The 22,589-nt window shown below is 43.0% G+C and overlaps 1 protein-coding gene across 2 annotated transcripts in view; it reads left to right on the top strand.

The window, feature by feature from the left end:
- Dmxl2 (Dmx like 2) overlaps positions 1-22,589 on the top strand; it is a 167,329-nt gene that overhangs the window by 100,860 nt on the left and 43,880 nt on the right. For both annotated transcript variants that reach the window (XM_004638996.2, XM_004638997.2), the window contains exons 14-20: positions 2,535-2,624; positions 4,774-4,891; positions 10,162-10,281; positions 11,844-12,071; positions 13,610-15,289; positions 18,326-18,436; positions 20,906-21,075. In XM_004638996.2, the coding sequence (XP_004639053.1) occupies positions 2,535-2,624; positions 4,774-4,891; positions 10,162-10,281; positions 11,844-12,071; positions 13,610-15,289; positions 18,326-18,436; positions 20,906-21,075 (2,517 nt within the window). The remainder of the gene's footprint in view (positions 1-2,534; positions 2,625-4,773; positions 4,892-10,161; positions 10,282-11,843; positions 12,072-13,609; positions 15,290-18,325; positions 18,437-20,905; positions 21,076-22,589) is intronic.

Raw genomic sequence — 22,589 nt, forward strand, 5'->3', positions numbered from 1 at the left:
TAGATTGGGGACTTGTGGTCATTTTCCTGTTTTCAGCCTCCCAAGTGCTGGGATTACAGGTGCACGCCACCATACCCAGTCTCAGTTGCTGTCTCAGCATGCCTTGGGGATGGGGCCAGCATGGCATGAACCCTGGCTGCTGGGCTGTGCCTAAGCAGGGGCTTTAGTCCACTGAGCTATCTGGCCAGCCCTGGATTTTGAATTTTTATGTGGAGAAAAGTCTTCCTGTGTGTAGGTATATCTCATTTACAAAAGCAGCAGTGAGTGGCCTGGCTCTTATATACATATGCATATATATATGCATACACATAATCATATACATAATCATATACACAGTCATGTGTACATGTGCATAAGCTACAAAACCACATACACACATAATTATATATATATATATATATATATATGTATATATACTTTTAACAGCAAAGTTTTATTAAAGGTAGGAATAGAAAGAGGCTCTGCAGCGAAGTCTGGGCCAAGTAAAAGTAAGAAAAGAAGCATGCCCTTCAGCGTGAGGGTGACTGTGTGTGCAGGAGGAACACAGGGCCTGGTTCTTACACTGACGATTAAGCCCTGTGGTAGTTTCATCTGTAGCAGTACTGTGTGACATGCAGGTCAGTAATTTTTCATAATGTAAAATCAGCATTGTGTTTGATCTTCTAAAACTGATTCTTCTTAGTGCAGACTTATCTGTATTTTGAAGTGGACTTGAAATTTTTTTTACATAGTCTCAATGGCATACTGCAAAAAATTTCAATAAACTATTAATTAAAAATTACTTGAGAGTACCAGTTGGCAGAAGACGTAAAGGCAGTTCTCTTTACTGAAAATAAGTGCACAAGTAGATTTTATAAATATTATTGGTGAGTTTGTTCTAGAAAAACCCATAAAAAATAAGTAAAATTTTGATATTTTATTTGTTATAGATTTTTGGCATTAACTTTGGTTTTTTAAAAAAAAAACATAAACTGCATTAAAATACCATCTTGACTGAAATTTTTGGTGCCTCTTAGGTTTTTGTGCCTAAGGTGAATTTTACATACCTTGCCCTAATTCTGGTGTTCTCTCCTCTTGTCAGAGTCCCTCGGTTGGAGGTGAGATGGGATTCTGGCCCTAGCAGTAGAATTTCTGGCATTTTTTTCTTACGGGGAGCTGGCAAAGACCTGTGGGCAGGAGAGTAGACCTTGAGCTAGCACAGCAGATCTCTGGTTCCTGAGGGGTGGACGCTGGCACCCCCCGGGGAGCTGGGAAGACTCCTGAAGGTCTGATTACACCCAGACCACTACGTGTGTCTCTGAGCAGGGGCAGGGGTAGGGATGGTTGGAGCTCTCTCCAGGCGGGTCATTGCATGGCTGAAATCGAGAGCCACTGATCTTTAGCAGTGCCAGCAAGCCTCTTAGACCTTTCAGAGATAAACACCCGGCTGCAACACGTATGCTGTAGGTTTGCCTCCGCTGATCTGCAGCAAGAGCTTTTAATGTTTTTATGCACATGGATCTGGAGAGTTGGTGGGAATTTAGATGTATGCGTGAGAGTCCATTTATAAAAACTTCCTGCATGTTGGAGCAATTCTGACATTTTCACCTTAAAAGTTAGCAGCCATACCGGAGTCCCAGTTTCTGTTTATAAGCTTAATAGACTGTCAGCGTGGCTTCCAGGTGTTTGAGCTAACATGGAAAGCCCAGGTCTTGGGTGAATGTCCCCATATCAGTGACTTCAGCCCTTCCCAACCCAGGAAGGTATTACCCTGCATGTCCTCTGGAATTCTCCTGCTAGAATCTGGAGCAGCCCGGCACTCCAGTGGAGGCCTGTTTGCCCCCAGAGCTGCCTTTCGCTGCCTGGATCTTGGTGCTGTCTTGGAGGTAGGGAAGGTGGCAGACAAGGTGCCAGGGAGGGCTTCTCTTCGGAGGCGGCACCTTCTGGGGAAGCTTCTGGTTTTCATGCAGAAGGCTATATGGAAGCTGGGAAACGGAAGACTGCTTCCTTTCAGCAGAAAGCTTTGGGGTTTGGAAGTTAGGCTTCCTACGTCTGTGTGTGCACCCTCATCCTGAGGGGCAGAGCCCAGCTTCCCCACTGTGCCTGGCTTTTGTCTGGGGGCTGCATACCTGTACCCCACACTCAAGTGTTGGGCAGACCCCTTAGTAAGAGACCTTCTTCGTTGCTTAGCCTTAAACAGAGAAGAACTAGATGGCATTTAGAGTATTTATGTAAGCACTGTCAGATGTTCTAAAGTCTCATTTAACTTTAAAAGTGAGAATGAGTATAGAAATTTGAAATAGTTTTTGGAATGTCTTAATTGCTATTGTCAGTCTGAATATTTGGGAAGGATTTAGATGTCTTTTTTTTGGCGGAACTGGGGATTGAGCTTGGGCCCTTGCGCTTGCCAGGGAAGTGCTTATTCCACTGAGCCATCTCCCTGGCCCAGGATTTGGATGTCTGACATGTAATATGACATGAATATCATAGCAGCTGTACATTTGATTTGACATAAATTTGTTTGCACACTAACATTTTGTGTTTCTTATTTACAGAAACTGATTGGAGAAGTCTTCAATATTGTGAGCCAACAGTCTACTGCCCGACCTGGCTGCATTATTGAACTTGATGCAATAACGGACCAAGTAAAAGCATGCTCATGCGTTGATAATATTAGTGCCCTCCACCCCAGACTGGTTTAGATGTGTGTCATACATTTCAGTCCCAGGAAATTCTTGCTCAATACTGAATACAGCCAGCTTTTATTGATACGTACGGTTAAAATCTATCCATAACTTAGAAATGCATCTGTGACCTTTTCAAGGGATCTCTGTGGGTTGGGGAGACTGCCCCTGCACCGTCCCACCTGCCCTGACACCCTCGTCGTCCTTCCCCGTATATCATCCTCATAACCCCCCTCCCCCCAGCGGGAGGACAGTATAGCAGCACACAGCCTAGGCGTGTGTCACTACAACTCAGTAGGCTCTGGCAGGCAGGGCTCCCCCACTTGGAAGGGGCACTCTGATGGGATTCTTTAAATTCAGATGAAAGAAGGTGCCAAGTATCCTCATGCCTTGTCACAACCCTCCATGTAGTTAATACTCCTCTAACCCTCTACTTAGCAAAGAAGAGAGTCTTTCTCCTTGTGGAAGCTTGCAAAACTCTTTTAGCCCACAGGGTATTTCTTTCTTAAAGATCCTGTCTGGACTAAGGAATAGAAGTAACCTAATCATTCTAATATTAAAAAAAAGATTACATTGGCATGGAAGTTATTAATTTGTCAAAGAAGTAAAGAAAGACGCAACTGTGTTTCAAACCCAGTGTAGCATTAAGTCATAATCTTTCCATGGTCATTGCCCACGGTTTGGGGAAAATACACTTTTTTTCTACCAATGTAGGGCAGTTACCACATCAGTTCCTGGTAGTAAATTACTAATGCTGTCCATGTGACCCTAATCATTTCTTTTCCAGGCACCATCGTTTTAGGCGTAGAGGGTACATTTGTTCTACTCCATGGGGATGTGGAGGCAGTGTGGTTGGTTTCTTTCCCAGACACCTTAATTGCTGATGACCCGGATGTTAGGCTCAGCCTAGCTGCATTCTGCACCATGGGGTGCTGGTGTCCTACACGTCCATTCCTCTTTCTTCCTGTTTGCCTGTCTCTTCCTCCCCTTCACCCCATAGCTGTCCTAACTGAAACAAGCCCTGATAATGAACACGGGCTTATCAGTGGGAGAGTTTGAGACACATCTGCTTAATTCCTGGTGCGTTCTGTTATTTCTGCACCCACAAAGACATTACTGTTCATTTTTCTTTTTCTCTGAGAAAGTTACCTTCTGTAGTATGAATGCAAAGGGATTTTTTAAAAAACTATTTTTACCTGGAGAGACAAAAATCTTGTATTACTTTCATCAGAATATTACAGCTCTTCTATTCTGTAAGGAGGCTGGGTTTTCTTAATTTTCTGAGATTGCAGCCTGTTCATTGAGTGCCCGGAGGATCATAACTGTTCCTTGTCTTAAAATCTGTGGGGTAGCCATCAAGTTCTCTATGCTACTGTGTGAAGAAGTATAAGTACTGCGCTGACTGATTGGGTCACTGGAGCTCCTAACACAGTTCTGTGAAAAGTGTTTATTTGGATCCAACCTTTTCTGCAAGTGTCAGTTTACCGTTGTGGTTCTAAGTGGTCATTTGGGATTGTCTACCAGCATAGCAGCTGGCTGCGATGACTCCTTGTCCTTATAGAGATCGCTGTTGCTTGCCCATAGGTCCATTTCCCCAGAGCTGTGTCACCCCACTAGCTGTCAGTAACATCTCTCGTAATTTCTGCTCTGTAGGCCCACAGGGGAATAGGGTTTTAGTTTTGACAGTGGTTCTCCATTGGATTTGGAATAGCTACTAGTTTCATGCATCTGGGGAGCCTTCTGTAGGTAATATTGCCCTCCCAGTCAGTCATGAGCAAGGGGGAGGCAGTATTTCTTTTGGGCAAGTCACTTAAGTATGTTTTCTGCTTAGTTTGTTTTAATGCTTGGAGAAGCAAACCTATGCTAGAGCTATACTTGACCTGTACTAGAGCTTCTCTGTCCTGCTGTTGACTATGGCATCTTGGCAAGCAGTTTTCTCTGACCAGGATAGTTCAATGATTTTTTTTTTTCCCTGTTGTTTTCTTCCCCCTCCCTAATTAGTATATTATGGATAAAAGTTGTTAGATTTAGTTCTTCGTGTCAGGGAGGTGGTGGATGGGAGAGAGGGCACTTCAGAGGTGAAAATGCCATCTTGCTTTTGTGTTTGTAGTGTGGCTCGAATACACAGTTGCTTCACGTGTTTCAAGAAGACTTCATTATAGGATATAAACCGCATAAGGAAGATATGGAGAAAAAGGAAACAGAGATATTTTTCCAGCCATCACAAGGTACCTTTGGAACTAGTTTGCGTTTGCTTTCTGTAATCTAGCACATCCAGCACAGGCCCGCCAGGCCATCCTGAGGGCGGGGGTGGGCTGAGCAGCTCCTGGCCCTGGCAGGCCTGTGAGTGAGGCCTGCTGAGTGGCTGGTCTGCAGGCACAGCAGGCCTGTGGGGGGACAGCACTGGCAATAGACTTTCACCAGGTATTTGTGAAACCTCGTCTCTTTAAAAAAAGTAGCTTTAATTATTCAACTTATAATTTTGTTGTTGCTGGTACTAAGTTCCCTGTGATAGCTTAAGAAAATCAGTACATCTTGATACGAGGGAAAGATAGTCTTCCATCCTTCTCCTTTGAGGGTCTGCCCTCTCTGGCTGCCTGTAGTATTTCCATCTAATTCAGTTGTGACAGTACTAGTAGAGGTTTAAAAAAGTTTCCAGTAAATTTCCACAGCTTAATGGTAATTCGTGTTCTGTAAAATCAGAGAATGAATTTTAAGAACAATGGATGTGAAAAGCAGAATATATATGTATTGGGGAAAATAAAGCTTCTCTCTGAGAGAGGGACAGAAGGAGGACCTGAGTGGGTTGTCAAGGAACCTTCTTTTTCTAGGAATTTTTTCCTAGGGACTTTTAGAGCAAAGCCATGGCACAGGGGGGGTCTGGCTGTGGGCAACATGGGAAATCACTGGATGCTCATGAAATGGGAGAAAACTATGGTCAACCAATGAGCTTAGAAGCATAATTGTGCAGATGAAATTCATTAAATTGGGGTCAAATGGGAAAGCAAGTCACATAGCAAATGGCAGGAAAACAGAACAGGGGCTTTTCCTGTAGGGGCTTGAGTTGGTGACTTCCTGGCTTTTTCAAGGGGATAGAGACCTACTTAGAATATCAATCCCTGATATTCATACTTAGGTATGTGGGTGCATTTGTGTTATCTTTTTGTCTTGGGGTCTGGCCCACAGCTGGAGGTGTCTATCTCTCCCACAGTTGTAAGTTAGCTGGTCTTCCATACTGTGTCTTTTGAGGGTCTGCCGTATCTGCCTGCTTACAATATTTCCATCTAATTCAGTTGTAACAATATTAGTAGAGGTTTAAAAAAGTTTCCAATAAACTGCCGCAGCTTAGTGGTAGATCCAACAAGTAGAATGTGGGCTGGAAATTTTAGGAGCATTGAATCAAGGCACTTTTTCAGTGTTCCTTCTGAAGTATAGAATTTCTTTTTCCTTTTTCTTTGTTTTGAAAGAAAACAGTTTTTCCATAAGACCTTCTGAAAGCAAGCAGGTATGATGTTCAGTTTCTCCTTTATAATTTGGCTTTTTTTTTTGGTGGAACCGGAGGTTGAACTCAGGCCCTTGCACTTGCCAGGCAAGCACTTATTCTGCTGAGCCATCTCCCCGATTAAAATGTTTCTTTTAAAAATAACAAACTTTGTAGTTACAAAACTGTCATGTTGCATTTGAGTGAAAAGACATCTGCTTTTAGAATTAGTTTTCTGTGAAGAATATGAAGAATACTTTTTTAATTAACAAAGCTTTTCCAGTTTATTTCCTTTGGTACTAGACTGATTATGGGGGTGGGGAGGGGTGACCAAAGTATATGGTGACAGCTTAAAGATCATTACAGGACAAGACACATTGCCTCCCTCTTGCTGCAAACTTACTAGGTTGGCCCTTCATTGTCGTCACTTTCTGGAGCAGCCTGGAAGCCCTTTTTTGTGTCCTTCCGAGGCATGTTCAGCAATGTGGTGACTACTGCGGCTGCGAGCCGCCCAGCAGAGAAGCAGCCTCCGGGGCACAGCGCTGTCTTCCCGTCCACCTGACCTGCCTTATCTGGTGCCCTGCAGCTCCTGGTTTTCCTCCACAGTGACAGTGACCAGGAAGGGAGGGGTTCTCAATTGAGGCAGGACACTGAAGCAGCAGGACAGCACAACGGATGCCTCTCAGGAGAGAGGACTCCAGTGTGTCTTTACTGTCATGAAGTTTGCAAAACTTTTAGACATTCACTATGCTTTTCCATCCCACCAAATACCTAGATGGATGCACTTTATTTAGTGTGGTTTTAATCACAGAATTACATATAGGTATTGGAGAAAACTTACTGTCTTGTAGAGGGACTTTGCTTTAATGGGATGTTGGTAAAATTTTCTGTCTTTGGAGAAATTAAGGGGGGCCTGCCCATTAGTTCAGGTGTTTTAAGTGCCTGCTGAAACAAAGCAGTCAGCCTCAGGATGCTGTGGTGTGATCCCCTCATCCTCAAGCCAAACCAGACCTGCCCTGAAGGCATCCTGAGCACCGCCCCCCAAAAATCCTTCTGCTAAAAAAAAAAAAATTAAGCTCAAACATTTACTTTTACCCCTTAGTCATGTAGTGTTTTCTGTGTGCTTCCTCATGCATCAGAACTTTCCTTACGTATATGTTATTTAGTTGCCATGTTTAATTTGTTTCACTATTGCTGTAGCGTGACAGTGTTGCTTTGTAGATTTCAAGTTTGCTCTTGTGTGTATTTCAGTTTCTCTGTTTTAGATGTTTGTTGTTTACCAACAAACCGTTTATTACACTGTTTCCAGCAAGAAATATATACAACCTCTTAGAAAACAATGCTTATGTATGAAGTTAGTGTTTTTCATTGTACTATTTTTAAGCAGTGAACATGTATTAAGAATGGTTATTATTTTAAATTTCTTTTTATACTGCTTAAACTTTTGCCAGATCAGGCCCAAAGATTTTCCTTTAGCTAGCTAGCTTGCTTTCTGTTTGTTGCTGTTGTTTTGAGACTGGGTCATGCTGTGTTGCTCACGCTAGCCTTGAACTTGCCTTCTTTTACTTCAGCCTCCACTAGGTATGTACACTGTACCTGACTTGCTCCAATGTAGTTTTCCAGCAGGCTTCACCTCATGAACTCTTCCATTGATAATGTATTTTAAGTCACACCCCTCCCCACTAGGGATTATAAAGTTTTCTAATTTTATCTGTCTGATTGATTGATTGATTGGTTGGTTGATTGATGGAAAAGCAGTTGTAAAGAAAGACCTCCTGTTACCAGAGAGGCTCTTTACTTACTCTGAAAACAGTACTACTTTGGAGAGACGGGGTGCCAGAGTAAGGAGTTTGTGCTGTGGTCATCTCGGGCGGTTACTGTTGTTTGGCTTTGTGCTTTGAATACCAGTACAAACCCACTTTTAGAAATTCTGCATTGGACAATAGTATATATGCCGAGAAGTATTTATAATTTAGGGATTTTTGTGTTCTGAGAACACTTAAATCGTTTTGCAATCACTATTCTTTGTAGTGCTCAGATTCCCTGTATTAGGCTGGTGAGAAGTCTTTCCAGTTCTTCTGGGTCTTTTGAATACCACCTCCTTCTTCTGATGGAGGCCCAGGGTATCTCAGGCTTATCTTAAATGTCTTTTGTAAGCATGGCGCCATCCTTCCCATTGTCCATTTTAATAGAAATGTTACTTAGAGACCATACTTGGACTTACGTAGTTTTAGGGTCTGTTGCCAGTGGGTCATCTCTTGGAAGGTTTTTTTTTTTGTTGTTGTTGTTTGTTTGTTTTTAGTGGTGCTGGGGGTCAAACCAGGACTTGTACACTCAGCTATATCCATACACCTTTTTAATTTTCTTTAATTTTGGGGCAGGATTTTGTTTTAACCAGGCCTTGTCTAGGATGGGCTTAAATTCTGAGATTATAGGTATATATCATTGCGCCTGACCAGGAGATTTTATTTTTATTTTTTGTGGGCTTTTTGAGACAAGGTCTTGCTGTACAGGTCAGGCTGCCCCTGAATTAACTATATAGCTCAGGCTTGCCTCAAATTTGGGGCAATTTTCCTACCTCAGCCTCCCAAATGCCACTATACTAAAGAGCACGAACTCCACTATACCTGGCTGAGATTTTATTTAAAAAAAAATTTTTTTGTCTTATGTAGATCTGATTTTTCTGTATGAAGAATGTAAGTCAACAGAAAAAATATGCTCATAAATTATTGTAATAAGGAAATTCATGAAATTTCTATTAAGTCTTTCTATACTGTTTCCACTACCCTTTCCCTGGTGATCTTTTTAGCTGCTATTTTTACTCAGAAAAAGCGGGACAAATGTTTTCTTCCTTTTCCTTTTAATTGTCCATTTTCAAGAAGAGGAGTTCGTGCTCTTTAGTTTCGGATGCCAGGTGAGGCTAGGTCTTGCTCAGTCTGCCTGCCTTTTCCTTTCCCTTCCTTCTCTTTCTTTACATGCTGTCTCACTTTGTGTTGCACAGTGTTTTATTCCCTGGTGCTCTCTTGTCCCAGCTGGGCTCCCTTCTTGTTGGCCGTTGTGGACTTCTGGCAGCGGAGCCTCACTAGTCTTTGACAGCAGCCTAACTTGAAGACAGAGTGCTATAAAAGTCCTCCTAGAATCTGTCCTTCCCTACCTGCTCTGTTTTCTCTTGCCAGTTACACAGTGCTACTGACTAGCTAAATTCCAGAGGAAGGAGGGTCGCCTTGGTTTAGGGTCCTAGTCCAGCTTCCTAGGCTGGGAATGATGATGGCTTCCCTGCAGCAGAGCCCCAGGTGTCGCTCCCACCCCTGGGGGGTGAGCCAGTGTGGCTGCCCACTGTTTTCCCTCTTGCTGGGAAGTCCCTGGCATTTAGTTCCAGAGGCATCACCCCATGGCCCTGTCTAATCCTAACCACCTCCAACACTGCACTCAGATTGTGCCTGCCTTCCTCCTGCCTCAGTTCAAGAATGACATTTCAGCAAGAGTGGGCAAGTGGGAGGAGACAGGGACACAACAAACTATGTTCAGACCACTGTGCAGTTCAGGTTGGCCTCAGACTCACGGAAGTCCTCCTCTTTTAGCTGTCCAAGTGCTGGGATTGCAGATGTGTGCCACTGCCCCTGGCAAGGGTTGTTCTTAGCTTTAAAAAATGTTCTTTTGAGCATATAGAATCAAATTATCCTTTTCCAACTAATAAGTTCAAAAACTTACTCCACTAAAGTCATTTGCATTAAAAATAGGATAAATGGCGTAAAAGAACATCTGCAGGTTCTGATGTAACATGTCCGAAAGATACATGGATGTTTCATGGGCAGGTGAAACAGCAGAAGTGGAAACAAGGGGGTGAACTGCTACATCCGCAATTCTGACAGCTCAGGTGTTCTTTTTGCAGACATAATGTATATGATTTTTATCTAATTTCGGTTGTAATTTCTTGTATTTATGATAATGCATTAGTAATATGACTTTATTAAAATAAATATTATTTATTAATTATTCTTTCCCTTTGAACAATAGGATATCGCCCGCCACCATTTTCAGAGAAGTTCTTCCTTGTAGTCATCGAGAAGGACAGCAACAGTTACTCCATCCTCCACATGTGGCATCTCCACCTGAAGTCGGTGCAGGCATGCTTAGGTAAGGGCAGTGTACGGGCTCCTTAGGTAAAGGCTGCTTCAGACAGATGACAGGACACAGTCTGCTCGTAGAGTACACTGAGGCCAATGTTGTAAAATGAAGTTGGCTGAACGGAAGTACATCTCTGTCCAACTTCAATTACAAGGTCGTTGAGTGCATAGTCCAGTGGGGGAGAGACATACAGAACAGCTCACACTGTAACCAAGCCCTGATACCGTGTCTACTCAGATTTACGCACGGTGCTAATCCCAGCTTGACTCACCTTCCAAAGCCAGTCAACTAATACTACCTTCAGCAGTGTCTGGAACTTCTCCCTTCCCCCCTCTTCCCCCCTCCCTTCCCCTCCCCTCCCCTATTCTCCCTCCCCTCACAATAGGGTCTTGCTGTGCAGGCCAGGCTAACCTTGAACTCATGGCAATCTCTCTGCCTCAGCCTCTTAATTGCTAGCATTATAGGCATATGCTGCCATGCCTGACTTGGAACTCTTTATGTTTTCGTTCTTGAAATTACTGCTTTATATGAGCACTTGATAGTTGTCTTCTTTGCTGCTAGCTAATTATATGACTTTGGGAAAATCCTTGGGCTCTCCAAGGTTAAATGTCTTCACTGGAGGAAGTACACTGTTGTTTCTCAAAGGCTGAATCATGACTTACATGTTTCAGAAATACCTGGGCAAGTACTAAAGTGCACATTATGGGATCTGTCTCAAATCAACAGAATCAGTTCTCTTGGGTTACTTGTAAGACTGTTATCATATTCCTCAAGCTTTTAGTGTATTTAAAGGTTAACCTTTAAAGCTTTGCAGGATATTGGAAAAATAACATAAGGTTATTAATTTTCTAGTTATTACACCTTGTAGTTCCCCCACCAGTACCCCTAAGAAGGAGTTGATAATGCTAAGGAGTAAAATAACTTAAAACTATTATTGTGATAATCAATCAAAAATCTGAAAATTGACTTGCTGCCCGAGAATTACTTCTAAGAAGCATTTAGTACAGTGCTAGGGATCGAACAAGGGACCTTGCACAGGCTAGGCAAGAGCTCTGCCACTGAGCCACTTTTTTTTGAACTCACTCTGTAGTCCAGGCTGGTCTCAAACTTACAGTGATCCTCCTGCCTGAGTTTCTTGAGCACTGGGATTACAGGCATGCACCACCACAGCCGCTTCCTGTCCTCATTTAAGTTTTGAGACAAGTTCTCCCTGTATTTCACACCTGGCCTTGAACTTTCAGTTCTCCTGCCTCCGCCGAGTCGCAGGGGCTGTAGGCCTCACGACTGCGCTTAATACTGCTCTAGATCAGTGGTGGTGGACCTTGTGCGGGTGGGTGCCTAACTGCAGCCCAAGCCTCTTGTTGCACAGTGCCAGCGCTGCAGTGAGACCTGAACATTAAGATTTCAGCTTGGAAAGAACAACTCATACTTCAGCGTCTTTTCTCTTAAAAGAAAAACACAGTAGCAGACCTTTCAATGAAACAGATGGCTTTTTAGTGAAAGGCGAAGTTTGCTCTCCAGGGCGTGTGTGTAGTGATGGCCACAGTGCATTCCCCAATTCACTTTCACAGCCACAGCTCCGGAACGTGTTTCCTCTGAGAGGCTGCTCTCAGCTCCTGGGCAGAGGAATGTGGGCTCTCCTCCAGAATCCTGCCCCGGTGTGAGCTCCGTGCCGCATTCGTCATCCATTGCCAACCTCCAGACTGCGAGTAAGCTGATCCTGAGTTCCAGGCTGGTCTGCAGCCAGCCTCTGGATCTCCCGGAAGGGGTGGAAGTCATCAGAGCTACACCTTCGGCGGGTGAGCAGCCTCTATGGGCGACCTCTTGCTGCAGTCTGGGTGGTAAAATAGATACACTGAGATGGAAGTTTTTTTTTTTTTTTTCTCATAATGGTGCATTAGTTTAAAACTGTGTTTGCTAGGAATAAGTTTTGGTGGTAAAAATGATCAGTTGAACAGAAAATGTAAATATTTTGATACAAGGTGTCTTGTCTGGGCTTGGGAATACCTTGGTAGTAAAATTTCAAAGAAAAAAATATGTTCAGGTGTAAATTACTGAAGCATTACTTTTAAGAACTTTTCATTCAACCCTGTCTCTTTCATTTATCTTACTTTTATTATGTATGTCTGAACAAGTGCTGGTAAATATCTGGGGGATGATTGAGGATAAGGCTATCATGTGACTGGGTAGAATAGTACTGGCTTAAGCATGGTTGGTGAGAAGATTTGGGTGGTAGGACAGAAAGCTAGACTTCAGATGATCTGCCAAGCTTGCAGTGCTGATGGAGAGCTCCTGATGCTGGGGGCTCCCTGCTGGTCAGGCGCTGGCAGCTGGTGCTAGGCAGAGGGTTCTCTTAACTCATCCCAGGACAGGTGTGCTTCACAATTGAAAGATAATCCCAGGGAGAATTCATTTTGTGCAGGTATAGATCTTGGCAAGATTTGTATTTCTTCATGTTTGGAAAGTTTGGATATTCTCATTTAAGTTTACTGGAGTGTGTGAAAACAAATCATTTGGTAGAGGCTTTCTGAACTGCTTTCAAATGTCCTGTTCATAGTAACATTCCAAAGGAAGTAACACATGGTCCCGTTATGTTAGATGGAATAGGCTGAGATGTTTAAGTGGCTTTCCTTACTCTTTTGAAGGTATTGACGGAGTAGGACTTGAATCCAGGTCTTCTGACCCCAGATCTTAATTGTTGTGACCGTTTATTTACCCTGTAGCTGATAATAGATGGGCATTTTAGTCTGTGGCAGTCAGGAAAGCAATAGGAAGTTCTGCTTCAGTGTTATGGAAGGATGAATTAAACAGTAGAAAGAATAAGTTAATTGATCTGTTCAGCTGTCTGAAAAAATTGACGGTGGGATAGCTATGGGTCTGGGCTGTGTGTGGGTGATGTTGGGGCACCTGAAGAGCACACATCTGTGGTGGAAGTGCTAAAATCTCGGGTGAGAGCTCCGGGAGACACGTTGTGGTGAAGGCACACATAACTGAGAGTCTGTAAAACATGTATTGGTTAAGGATTGACTTGCTGCTTTGCTTTGCCTTACTTTTTGTTGCTGGGGTTGGTCAAGCCAGGGCCTTGTGCAAGTGCTGGCTATAGAGCTGAGTCCCCAGCACTTGAGTTTTATTTTAATAAAGTGCTTGTCCTATTTAAATTTAATTACTTGAAAACTAGTGAAGTGATCATTCTCACATGTTCTTATTTTGTTGAAGGCTTCTATGGAACCTCGGGCAGTGGATGTTTAGGGTAGGACACCAGGTGGTGGAGGAATTTGATCATTGGCATATTACTTTGTGGCTCTGTCATTATGACTCCCTGCTTTTTCTTTTTAAGGTCACCTGAGTTCCTCTTCCATTTATCCAGTATGCCTTGCGCCTTACTTAGTAGTCACAACTTGTTCTGACAATAAAGTACGCTTCTGGAAGTGCTGTATGGAGCCCAGCTCTCCAGGTACTCCAGGTGACCAGCAGGAGACGTACCATTGGAGGAAGTGGCCCCTGATGAATGACGAGGGAGACGCCAACAGCAGCACAGTGAGCATCGTGGGAAGGCCTGTGGCCGTCAGCTGCTCGTACACAGGCCGCCTGGCTGTGGCTTACAAGCAGCCTGTCCACCACAACGGCTTGGTTTCTAAAGAATTCTCCATGCATGTTTGCATATTTGAATGTGAATCAACAGGAGGATCTGAATGGGTTTTAGAGCAAACGATTCATCTTGATGATTTGGTTAAGGTTGGGAGTGTACTAGACTCAAGGGTCAGCGTGGACAGTAATCTTTTTGTGTATAGCAAATCTGATGCACTTTTAAGCAAGGATCGGTACCTTATTCCAAACATCAAGCACTTGGTGCATTTGGACTGGGTGTCTAAAGAAGATGGCTCCCACATTCTTACAGTGGGAGTTGGTGCTAACATCTTCATGTATGGTAGGCTCTCAGGAATTGTGACCGAGCAGACCAACAGTAAGGATGGGGTCGCCGTCATCACTTTACCTCTTGGTGGTAGCATCAAGCAAGGAGTTCGGTCAAGATGGGTCCTTCTCCGATCCATAGACTTGGTGTCATCTGTCGATGGTACCCCTTCCCTGCCCGTTTCTCTCTCTTGGGTGAGGGACGGGATACTGGTTGTGGGCATGGACTGTGAGATGCATGTGTATGCCCAGTGGAAACATGCTGTCAGGTTTGGAGACACCGAGGTTGATAGTGCCAGTGTGGAAGAGACAGTCATACAAGAACATTCTTTCTTTAAAGCAAGTATGCTGACAAGAAAAAGTCTGGTTGAAGGAACAGCTGTTGCTGATGATGTTTTCTGTTCCCCAACTGTAGTTCAGGATGGTGGCTTATTTGAGGCTGCACACGTATTGTCCCCTACTCTTCCACAGTATCATCCAACTCAGCTTTTAGAATTGATGGACTTAGGCAAGGTTCGTAGGGCTAAGGCCATTCTGTCTCATTTAGTGAAATGTATTGCAGGTGAAGTTGCCATAGTTAGAGACCCTGATGCTGGAGAAGGAAGTAAGCGACATCTTTCTCGAACTATTAGTGTAAGTGGCAGCACAGCAAAGGACACAGTCACCATAGGCAAAGATGGCACTCGCGATTACACTGAGATCGACTCCATTCCCCCACTCCCGCTGTATGCACTGCTTGCTGCAGATCAGGATACGACCTACAGAATTTCAGAAGAAAGTGCAAACATGCAGCAGGGCTATGAAGATCGTGCTGAGAGCCAAGCCGAGGATCAGTATTCAGAGCTGTTCCAGATCCAGGATATAACGACAGACGATATTGACTTAGAGCCAGAAAAGAGAGAAAACAAATCAAAAGTCATAAACCTTTCCCAGTATGGGCCAGCTTACTTCGGCCAGGAGCATGCAAGGGTGCTGTCCAGTCATCTCATGCACTCCAGTCTGCCAGGTCTCACGCGGCTGGAGCAGATGTTCCTGGTGGCCCTGGCTGACACTGTGGCCACCACCAGCACGGAGCTCGATGAGAACAGAGATAAGCATTATTCAGGTAAGTGGTCTTACCGTGAATGTGTGGAGTATGCAGAGAAGTGTTGGGTCTTCAGTGCAGTTATTTATACCAGACTGTAGTGTTTCTCTCCCTGTGGAGGGAAAAGGCCCCCCTCACAGACAGCAGCTGCTCTGTGAGCTGCTTCGTTGTAGGAGTCGGGGGCTCACTTGCACAGGTGACACCTGTGCAGACCTGTGAAGTCTTCATGTGCCTCCTTACACTGAAACCTTTGTGTGCTTTTAGATATATAGTATCTTCTTCTTTTTTAAAATGTTTTGGGGGCCTGGCCCTAGCTCAGTCCTTTAAGTGGCTGCTTCCACAAAGCTATCAGCCTCAGGTTGCTGTAGTTCGATCCTCACAGCACTCCAGCCAGCCAAAAGTGCCCTGAAGGCATTCAAGGAGCAAGAAAAAAAAATGTTTTAAGGGGCCAGGGAGATGGCTTAGTAGAGTAAGCGCTTGCCTGGCAAGTGCAAGGGCCTGAGTTCAACCCCCGGTTCTGCCAAAAAAGGGGAAGTTTTTATGTTATTGCTATTTTATTTTTCTGTTAAGTACACATTGTTTAATAAAACATGAAATTAAAATTCTTCAGTAGAAATACTCCTAACCCTGGGATACCTCTGCAGCTACTTCTTTTTTAAACAGAAAAAAAGAAATCCTACTTTTTTTCTTTGAGTGATGTTAATGAATCATTTGTCAATTTTTTTGTAGAATTGTGAGACTTCAGGGCCTCATGATTTATCTAAAAGGTCTCTGCAGACGAGACAAAGGTTTTCATTTCATTTAAGGTAATGTGTACTTTGCCAGATTCATTCTATAACTAGAACATTTTTGGCTACCCTTGAAACTGGATTTCATTCTTTTCCATGCAGATAGTGGGAGGTAATGGTGTTGATTGTAAACAGTAGAATTAGTAAAGGAAACCCAAACTGAGTGATTATTCATTCACTCACTCAGTAAATATTGTGCAGGAGTGAAGAATTACTATGTGTCAGGCACATTTATACTTTATCCTATTTAATTATATTCTTTTAGTAGGTGTGCAGCTATTGAACTTTATGGTTGAAAACTGATTCTTAGGAAATTAAGTGACTCATCTGATATCACATAGGCATTAAGCAGAAGAATTGGGGCTTATTTGTGGAAAAATTGTTTCTTCTAGGTCAGTATTCTTCTTAACTATTTTGTAAGATTTCCAGATTTGGGTAAAAAAGAACATTCCTTGGAGCCAGTTAGAAAATACCACTGTGCATAGGTTAACACCTTTGCAGTATATCCCCAGTTTCCCCTCTGTGGATTAAATTATAAGAGACTTAGAGGGTTTTGTCATATCCTATTTTCTAGCTATGTGAATTAAGAATGAAGAAAAAACCACTCTCCATTAGAGGGCTGTATGCAGTAGGGCAAGATTCTCCCCAGAGTAATTGTAATCTTTTGTTGCATACTTAATGTGTATTAGAGTTTATTCTGGAATGTTAAGAAAATAGGAATTCCATAACCCGTGAAAAATGGCTTGAACTTTCTGGTACAAAAGCGTCTCTAGGCAGCAGTATGGAAAGAACTTGCCTGGTCACATTGAGCATCCACGTGGTAGACGAGGCAGGAGCGAATGTCTCTTTTTAAAGGTGGGAACTGAAGTTCAGATAAAGGGGCTGCACGCCTCCAAGAAAGGGTCCATTTGCTCAGCTAGGACCTCTGGCTTTCCTCAGACCCCACGCACAGTGCGCTGGGGGATGCGACAAGTTCTGTGCTTCTCATCTGCCTGCAGCTCTCCTGTGGCTCAGGTCGCTGGTCTCCTGCCTGGTTGCTGACAGAGGCTCCAGACTGCTTCGTGTCCTTCCCATAGAAACCAGTAGTTCATCCGCGCTGCACACATCGGTGGCTTCCCATGTCACTTCGCAGTGGTCCTTGGGGCCCCCACAACCTGTGCTTACTTCCTGCGTTGGCCTCCTCGCTGTTCCATAAACCCAGGCACGCTCCTTACCTTTCTCCAGATCTTTGCACTCCCTCTTTTCTCTGCATAGAATGCTCTGTTCCTGCTATCCAGAAATCTCAGATTTCTGCTGAAATTTTGTCTTCCTGGGAAGGTGTTCCCTGGCTGCACTGCAGAAAATAGGACTCTCTCACTGCTGCATTCTCTGTCTCTCAGTTCTGCTTCCTCTTATTGGCATTCATTGCCACATATGATTTGCATATTGTGTCTTTCTCCTAAAATGTAAACCCCATGAGAATATAGCTGCCTGTTCACTGCCGAAGCCCTGGTGGCTGGACGGTGCCTCACGGCAGTGGCTGGTCGGTGTGTTGAAGGGTACGTGAATGAGCGAACGAGGGTCACGGGAGCAGCTGGAGCTTCAGCTTTGGCGTTGGAAGCATCTCTTTTCTTGTGGGAACTCCTACTCATCCCACACTCTCTGAGGACTTCCCAGGCAGGCGCTGCTAGTGTGTTTGCGTTGCTCTTTCTGAAAGTGGCTGAGTTTGGATTAAACAGGCCCTTCCTTCAGACCTTTGTTCAACTTTGGACTAAGTGGAATCATGTTTGAGTAAGAAAATTTGTGGGATCAAGGTTAGATCCAACTTCATTGTGGAGCACTTACTACCTAGTAGTACTATTTCTTTAGTCTGGCTAAATGGCCTAGAGAATGTTTAATTGTGTAACAGATGATGTTAATTTCAGTTATGTAAACTTGTCCTTAAATCTCACCAAAATTTATGGAGGAAATATTTTAGGAATGTTTACCTACCTTGTTACAGTTAATATTTTATTTGATTTCAGTGTTTCTTTACTTATTATGAGCATAAATGCTGTTATTTGTAGTAAGAGGTAATTGGATTTTCCCAGATCTTTTTTTATTTACAAGTTTTAATCGCATTTTGTATAGTGATATGTTCCTCTTAAAGATAGAATCACAGAGGTACACATTTTAAAATCTTGTAGTTTGTACAAATTTTTAGAATTTAATGTTAATTTTGTAATTATTCTTTTTATTAGTTTGCCCTACTGAACTTTTTCCCCAAGTGTGTTTTCTATTTAAATTGCAGGAAGAGACACATTGGATGAGTGCGGCTTGCGGTATTTGTTGGCTATGCGCTTGCACACGTGCCTCTTAACGTCGCTGCCACCTCTCTACCGAGTCCAGCTGCTTCACCAAGGTACACTTGGGTTCATGTGAAAGTGCTGGGTGTGTCTGGCTGTGTACTCGCAGCAGGGGAGTCCGCACGGCTGTGGCCTTCCCTGCCTGAAGCTCTGCTGTCTGCTCTGGCTGGTTGCCATTCTCCTGTGTGTGTGAGCACTGTCCGTGACCTGTGCTCAGCCAGCTTGGTTTCTGAGCCTACTCACTGGGTTTGCGGTGCCTTAGAGAATGCATGTCAGGTGAATGACAGGGCATGGAATGACCTGATGTGACAAGGTTGATAACTTGATCTTCCCATGGCACTTACCCTGTATCTTCTCCAGCCTCACTCCATTTTTTAAAGTGAGTACAAATTAGAATTAAAACATAAAAAATTACAAGTGGTGCAGAATTTCACTTAACAAAGTAATATGAATTCCACACTATTTGTTGTCGTACATAGTGTTGTCTTCCAGCCAGTTATTCATATTCCCAGATATATGCATGTAAAATTGGAAGAAGAAAAAAAGAAATGTATAAGAAACTAAGAAGAAATAAAAAGTACAATCAGTTGAAAAAGGAGACAAGACAAATTAAGCATTATCTGTTCCTTTCCATAGACCAGAAGAAGTGCACAGTACAGTTGTCTAAACCATCCTGCTTACAGCCTGGGCTACATAGGTACATAGTGAGTGAAATGACAGCCTGAGCTACACAGTGAAACCCTGGCAAAAAACAAACAAACAAAAACCAAAAAAACAGAACAAACAAAAACAAAGTCAGCAGAGTGGACACACTGCGAAGAGCAGTCTGCCTTGGTGGATCCATGAAGTGTGTGCCTATGGGTGCCCCAGGTTATGTCTTCCATAGTAACTCACATGCAGAATGTTTCCATATTGGTTCACTTCTCTTTTTTACACATTTTAAAATTATTTTTAATTTTTAGTATATGTGCTGCCGAAGTGAACACAAAAATTATTTTTTAATTAGTACACATTTGTAGTATGTAATGATTACATTCCTTGTGTGGAGTCGGCGCATGTGCAGAACACCTGTCAGTTCCTTTTTCCATCTCCTTTTCTCCCTCCACCCTCGTGATGCCCCATCTCTCGATCCCCTTCCCCTTTGGAAAAGCACCTTGACTGCATAATGTGAAGTGAAATAAATCAGACAGCAGCTTAAGACCGCATGCTTAGAAGTAAGGAGAAAATGAGGCAGGTAATGGGAAGTGACAGGTAGCTCTTTCTGCTCTCTTAATCATGCTGCTTCAACCTTTTTTTGATATGCCTGTGCACGTTTTTTGTTTCTTCTTAATTATAATAAAAATTTTATAATGTAATAAGCTATATTATTTAGAGGGTACTCCTATTGAGGTATAGAGGATATCTTGTATTTTTCTTTTATAGTATTGATTTTATGACAACAAAAGGATACATTTTACATTATATATAACAGTAGGCTCTAAAGCAAAACATTAATTGTAAGTAATTTGTTTTTAAACCACACAAAGATTTAAGTAGTGAGAAAATTAATCACATTTTGTCCATTTTTTTATTACATATATTACATTTTATTACACTTGTTGCATTAATTTGTGGTATGTTTGTATATAAATATTATTAACAGTGGGAAATTGAAGAGACTTAAGATTATTTAAAGTGGTTGTGTAAACTTTATAGTAGTTGGTCGAGAAAATTGTGTGCAGTGTTAATGTTCTTCTTCCTTTGAAAGACCTATGTTGTAATGTGACTGTTGTTGACCTGGTTTTCAAAATGTGTCAGAGGATGGCTACCCAGACCAGTCTGTGTCATCTTCTCCTGTACTGAGCCAGGCTCAGGCAGCACCGTCCCTCTGGGTGGCACCCTCAGTGTCAGCTCTGAGCTGCGTCCCCACCATGTCCTGGTTGTCACCTCCTCTGGGTGGAGTAGAGTGGTCAGTGCACTGTTTTAAACACTTGTGTGGACTTAAAGTACAGATGCTGCTGCTAAGTCTGTGTTGGCTCTTCACTCCGGTGGTAGACCAGCATTAGGCGGCAGTGTTAACCAAGCATGAAGCAGAGGGCTATTGCTCAGGACATACCTTGTGCCAGGCATGGACTGAAACTCCAGTGGAGTTCAGGAATGCTGTGACGTGACCCTCCGCTCCCCGGCTGGGGAAGAGTGGAGCAGGGATGTGTGCAGGACGTGGTCTACAGCCAGGCAGGCATGAGCGCTGCTTGGGGTGTGAGCCCTGGTGCCTACCTGTGGGTACCTCCATAGCCAAGGAGCAGTCTTTCCAAGGATTGAGTGTCAGTGTCTCTGTTTTTCTGTGGAGAGAAAAGCAGGTATGTTCAGAAAAAAAAAAAAGATTGTCACTGGTCTTACATTCAGAAGCTTATAGTCTGACATCCTGAATTGTGACAGACTTCCCTACATCTATTGGACAGGGCTTTTCAGATGAGTGATTGTGCAAAAGATTGCTTTTCTTCTTTTTGATAGCTCTAAAGGCTGTTCCTTCCTTTTCCATGCAGGTGTGTCTACATGCCATTTTGCCTGGGCATTTCATTCTGAGGCTGAGGAGGAGCTGATCAACATGATCCCGGCTATCCAGAGAGGGGACCCACAGTGGTCAGAGCTGAGAGCTATGGGCATTGGGTGGTGGGTGAGGAACGTCAGCACGCTTCGAAGATGCATTGAAAAGGTAACTGCTGCTTTGGACTTTAAAGTTTAAAAACAGTCTTTAAGGAAAAATCTATCTCATAGAAAACAGATCATGAGTCCCCAGTCAAGATTCTAAATATCTTGAGAATATTTAATTAAATTTTTTAGCAGTTCCAAAACTTGACCGTTGTAAAATGTCCATGTAATATAATATCAGTTCTCTTCCACTATATACACTGAATTAATTAATTATATGTATTTAGTACAGGCTCTATAGGGTCTCACTTCACAGATCTGACTTGAAGTGATCCTCCTGTTTTTCAGCCTCCCAAGCACTGGGATTAAAGGTGCTACCACACCGGTCTCAATCACCCTCTCAGTGTGCCCTGGAGGCGGGGCCGGCACGGCAGGCTGGGGATCGAACTCCCGGCCCCTGTGTCTGCCTAAGCAGGTGCTTTAATCCACTGAGCTATCTGGCCGACTGTATACACTGAATTTATAATATGCCTAAGGAGTCACAATATTTTGTTATTGGTTGAGGTGGCCTTCTTTTAATAAAATATAAAAATTAAATTTAGAAAGCATAGACTCAGCCTTTATATTACATAGAAAAGATACTCCTTTTGTATAAAGGATCTTATGCATGGCTAGTCTAATAAGTAACAAAGTTTTTTCACACACCTAAAATATTTAGTGAAAACAATTTTTATTTTTGTGTGATTGACTATACTGTGGCAGCACTGAAACAGCGGTGCAGTCAGTGAGAAGTAAGGAGCCGCACGAGGCTCTCCTGATGCCTCTCAGCTCTGTGATGTGCCGAGACGTCAGTGTCTCCGAGGACCAGGACGGGGCCCGTGCTCGTGTGTTCAGGGCAGCGTGCTCACACACACATCACTCAGTTTGTGCTTCTAGGAACGGCTTCTGTATAAACTCAGCAAATGTGGCTGTAGCTTTGAGGGTGTTACCAGTAACAACACGTGGAGAAATATATATTCCTTAATTCTTTTCCTCACGGAATTATTAAAGACAGATTTGTAAGCCGGGCACTTCAGATGTAGCTCAAGGACAGAGAGGAAATTTATCAGCCCTTCAAAATAAAGGAGTGTGAACCTTTTGTATTTTAATTACAATGCAGAAGGAATGTATCCTTTAGAATTGTCAAAATTTGATTGACAGAAAGGTTTTTTTGAAGTATGTTTAAATACTAGTGTATTTGGTTTTTTTTTCCATAATTTTATTGATAAATAGCAGTGAGACAGTTTCAAATCAAATCGCTAGGACAGTTTCAATAACTAACACACTGAAGCCATTCTTCTTAGTGGTTGATTGCTGTACAAGATGCGGACTTGAGATCCTATTTACAAACACCATTAGAACATATCATTCTACTCATTAACCGAATGTAACTGTATATCTATCCTAACCACTTTGAATACACAGATACAAAATGGACATTCATCTGTATACCCCTTTTTTGTTAAGTTCCGTTATTTGAATATTATAGGTGTGCAAACTCAGCAAAATATTCTAAAAGAGTCCAGTAGCCCATAATAG

This window comes from Octodon degus, unplaced genomic scaffold (genome assembly GCF_000260255.1).
Source record: "Octodon degus isolate 3935 unplaced genomic scaffold, OctDeg1.0 scaffold00105, whole genome shotgun sequence".
Taxonomy (NCBI): domain Eukaryota; kingdom Metazoa; phylum Chordata; class Mammalia; order Rodentia; family Octodontidae; genus Octodon; species Octodon degus.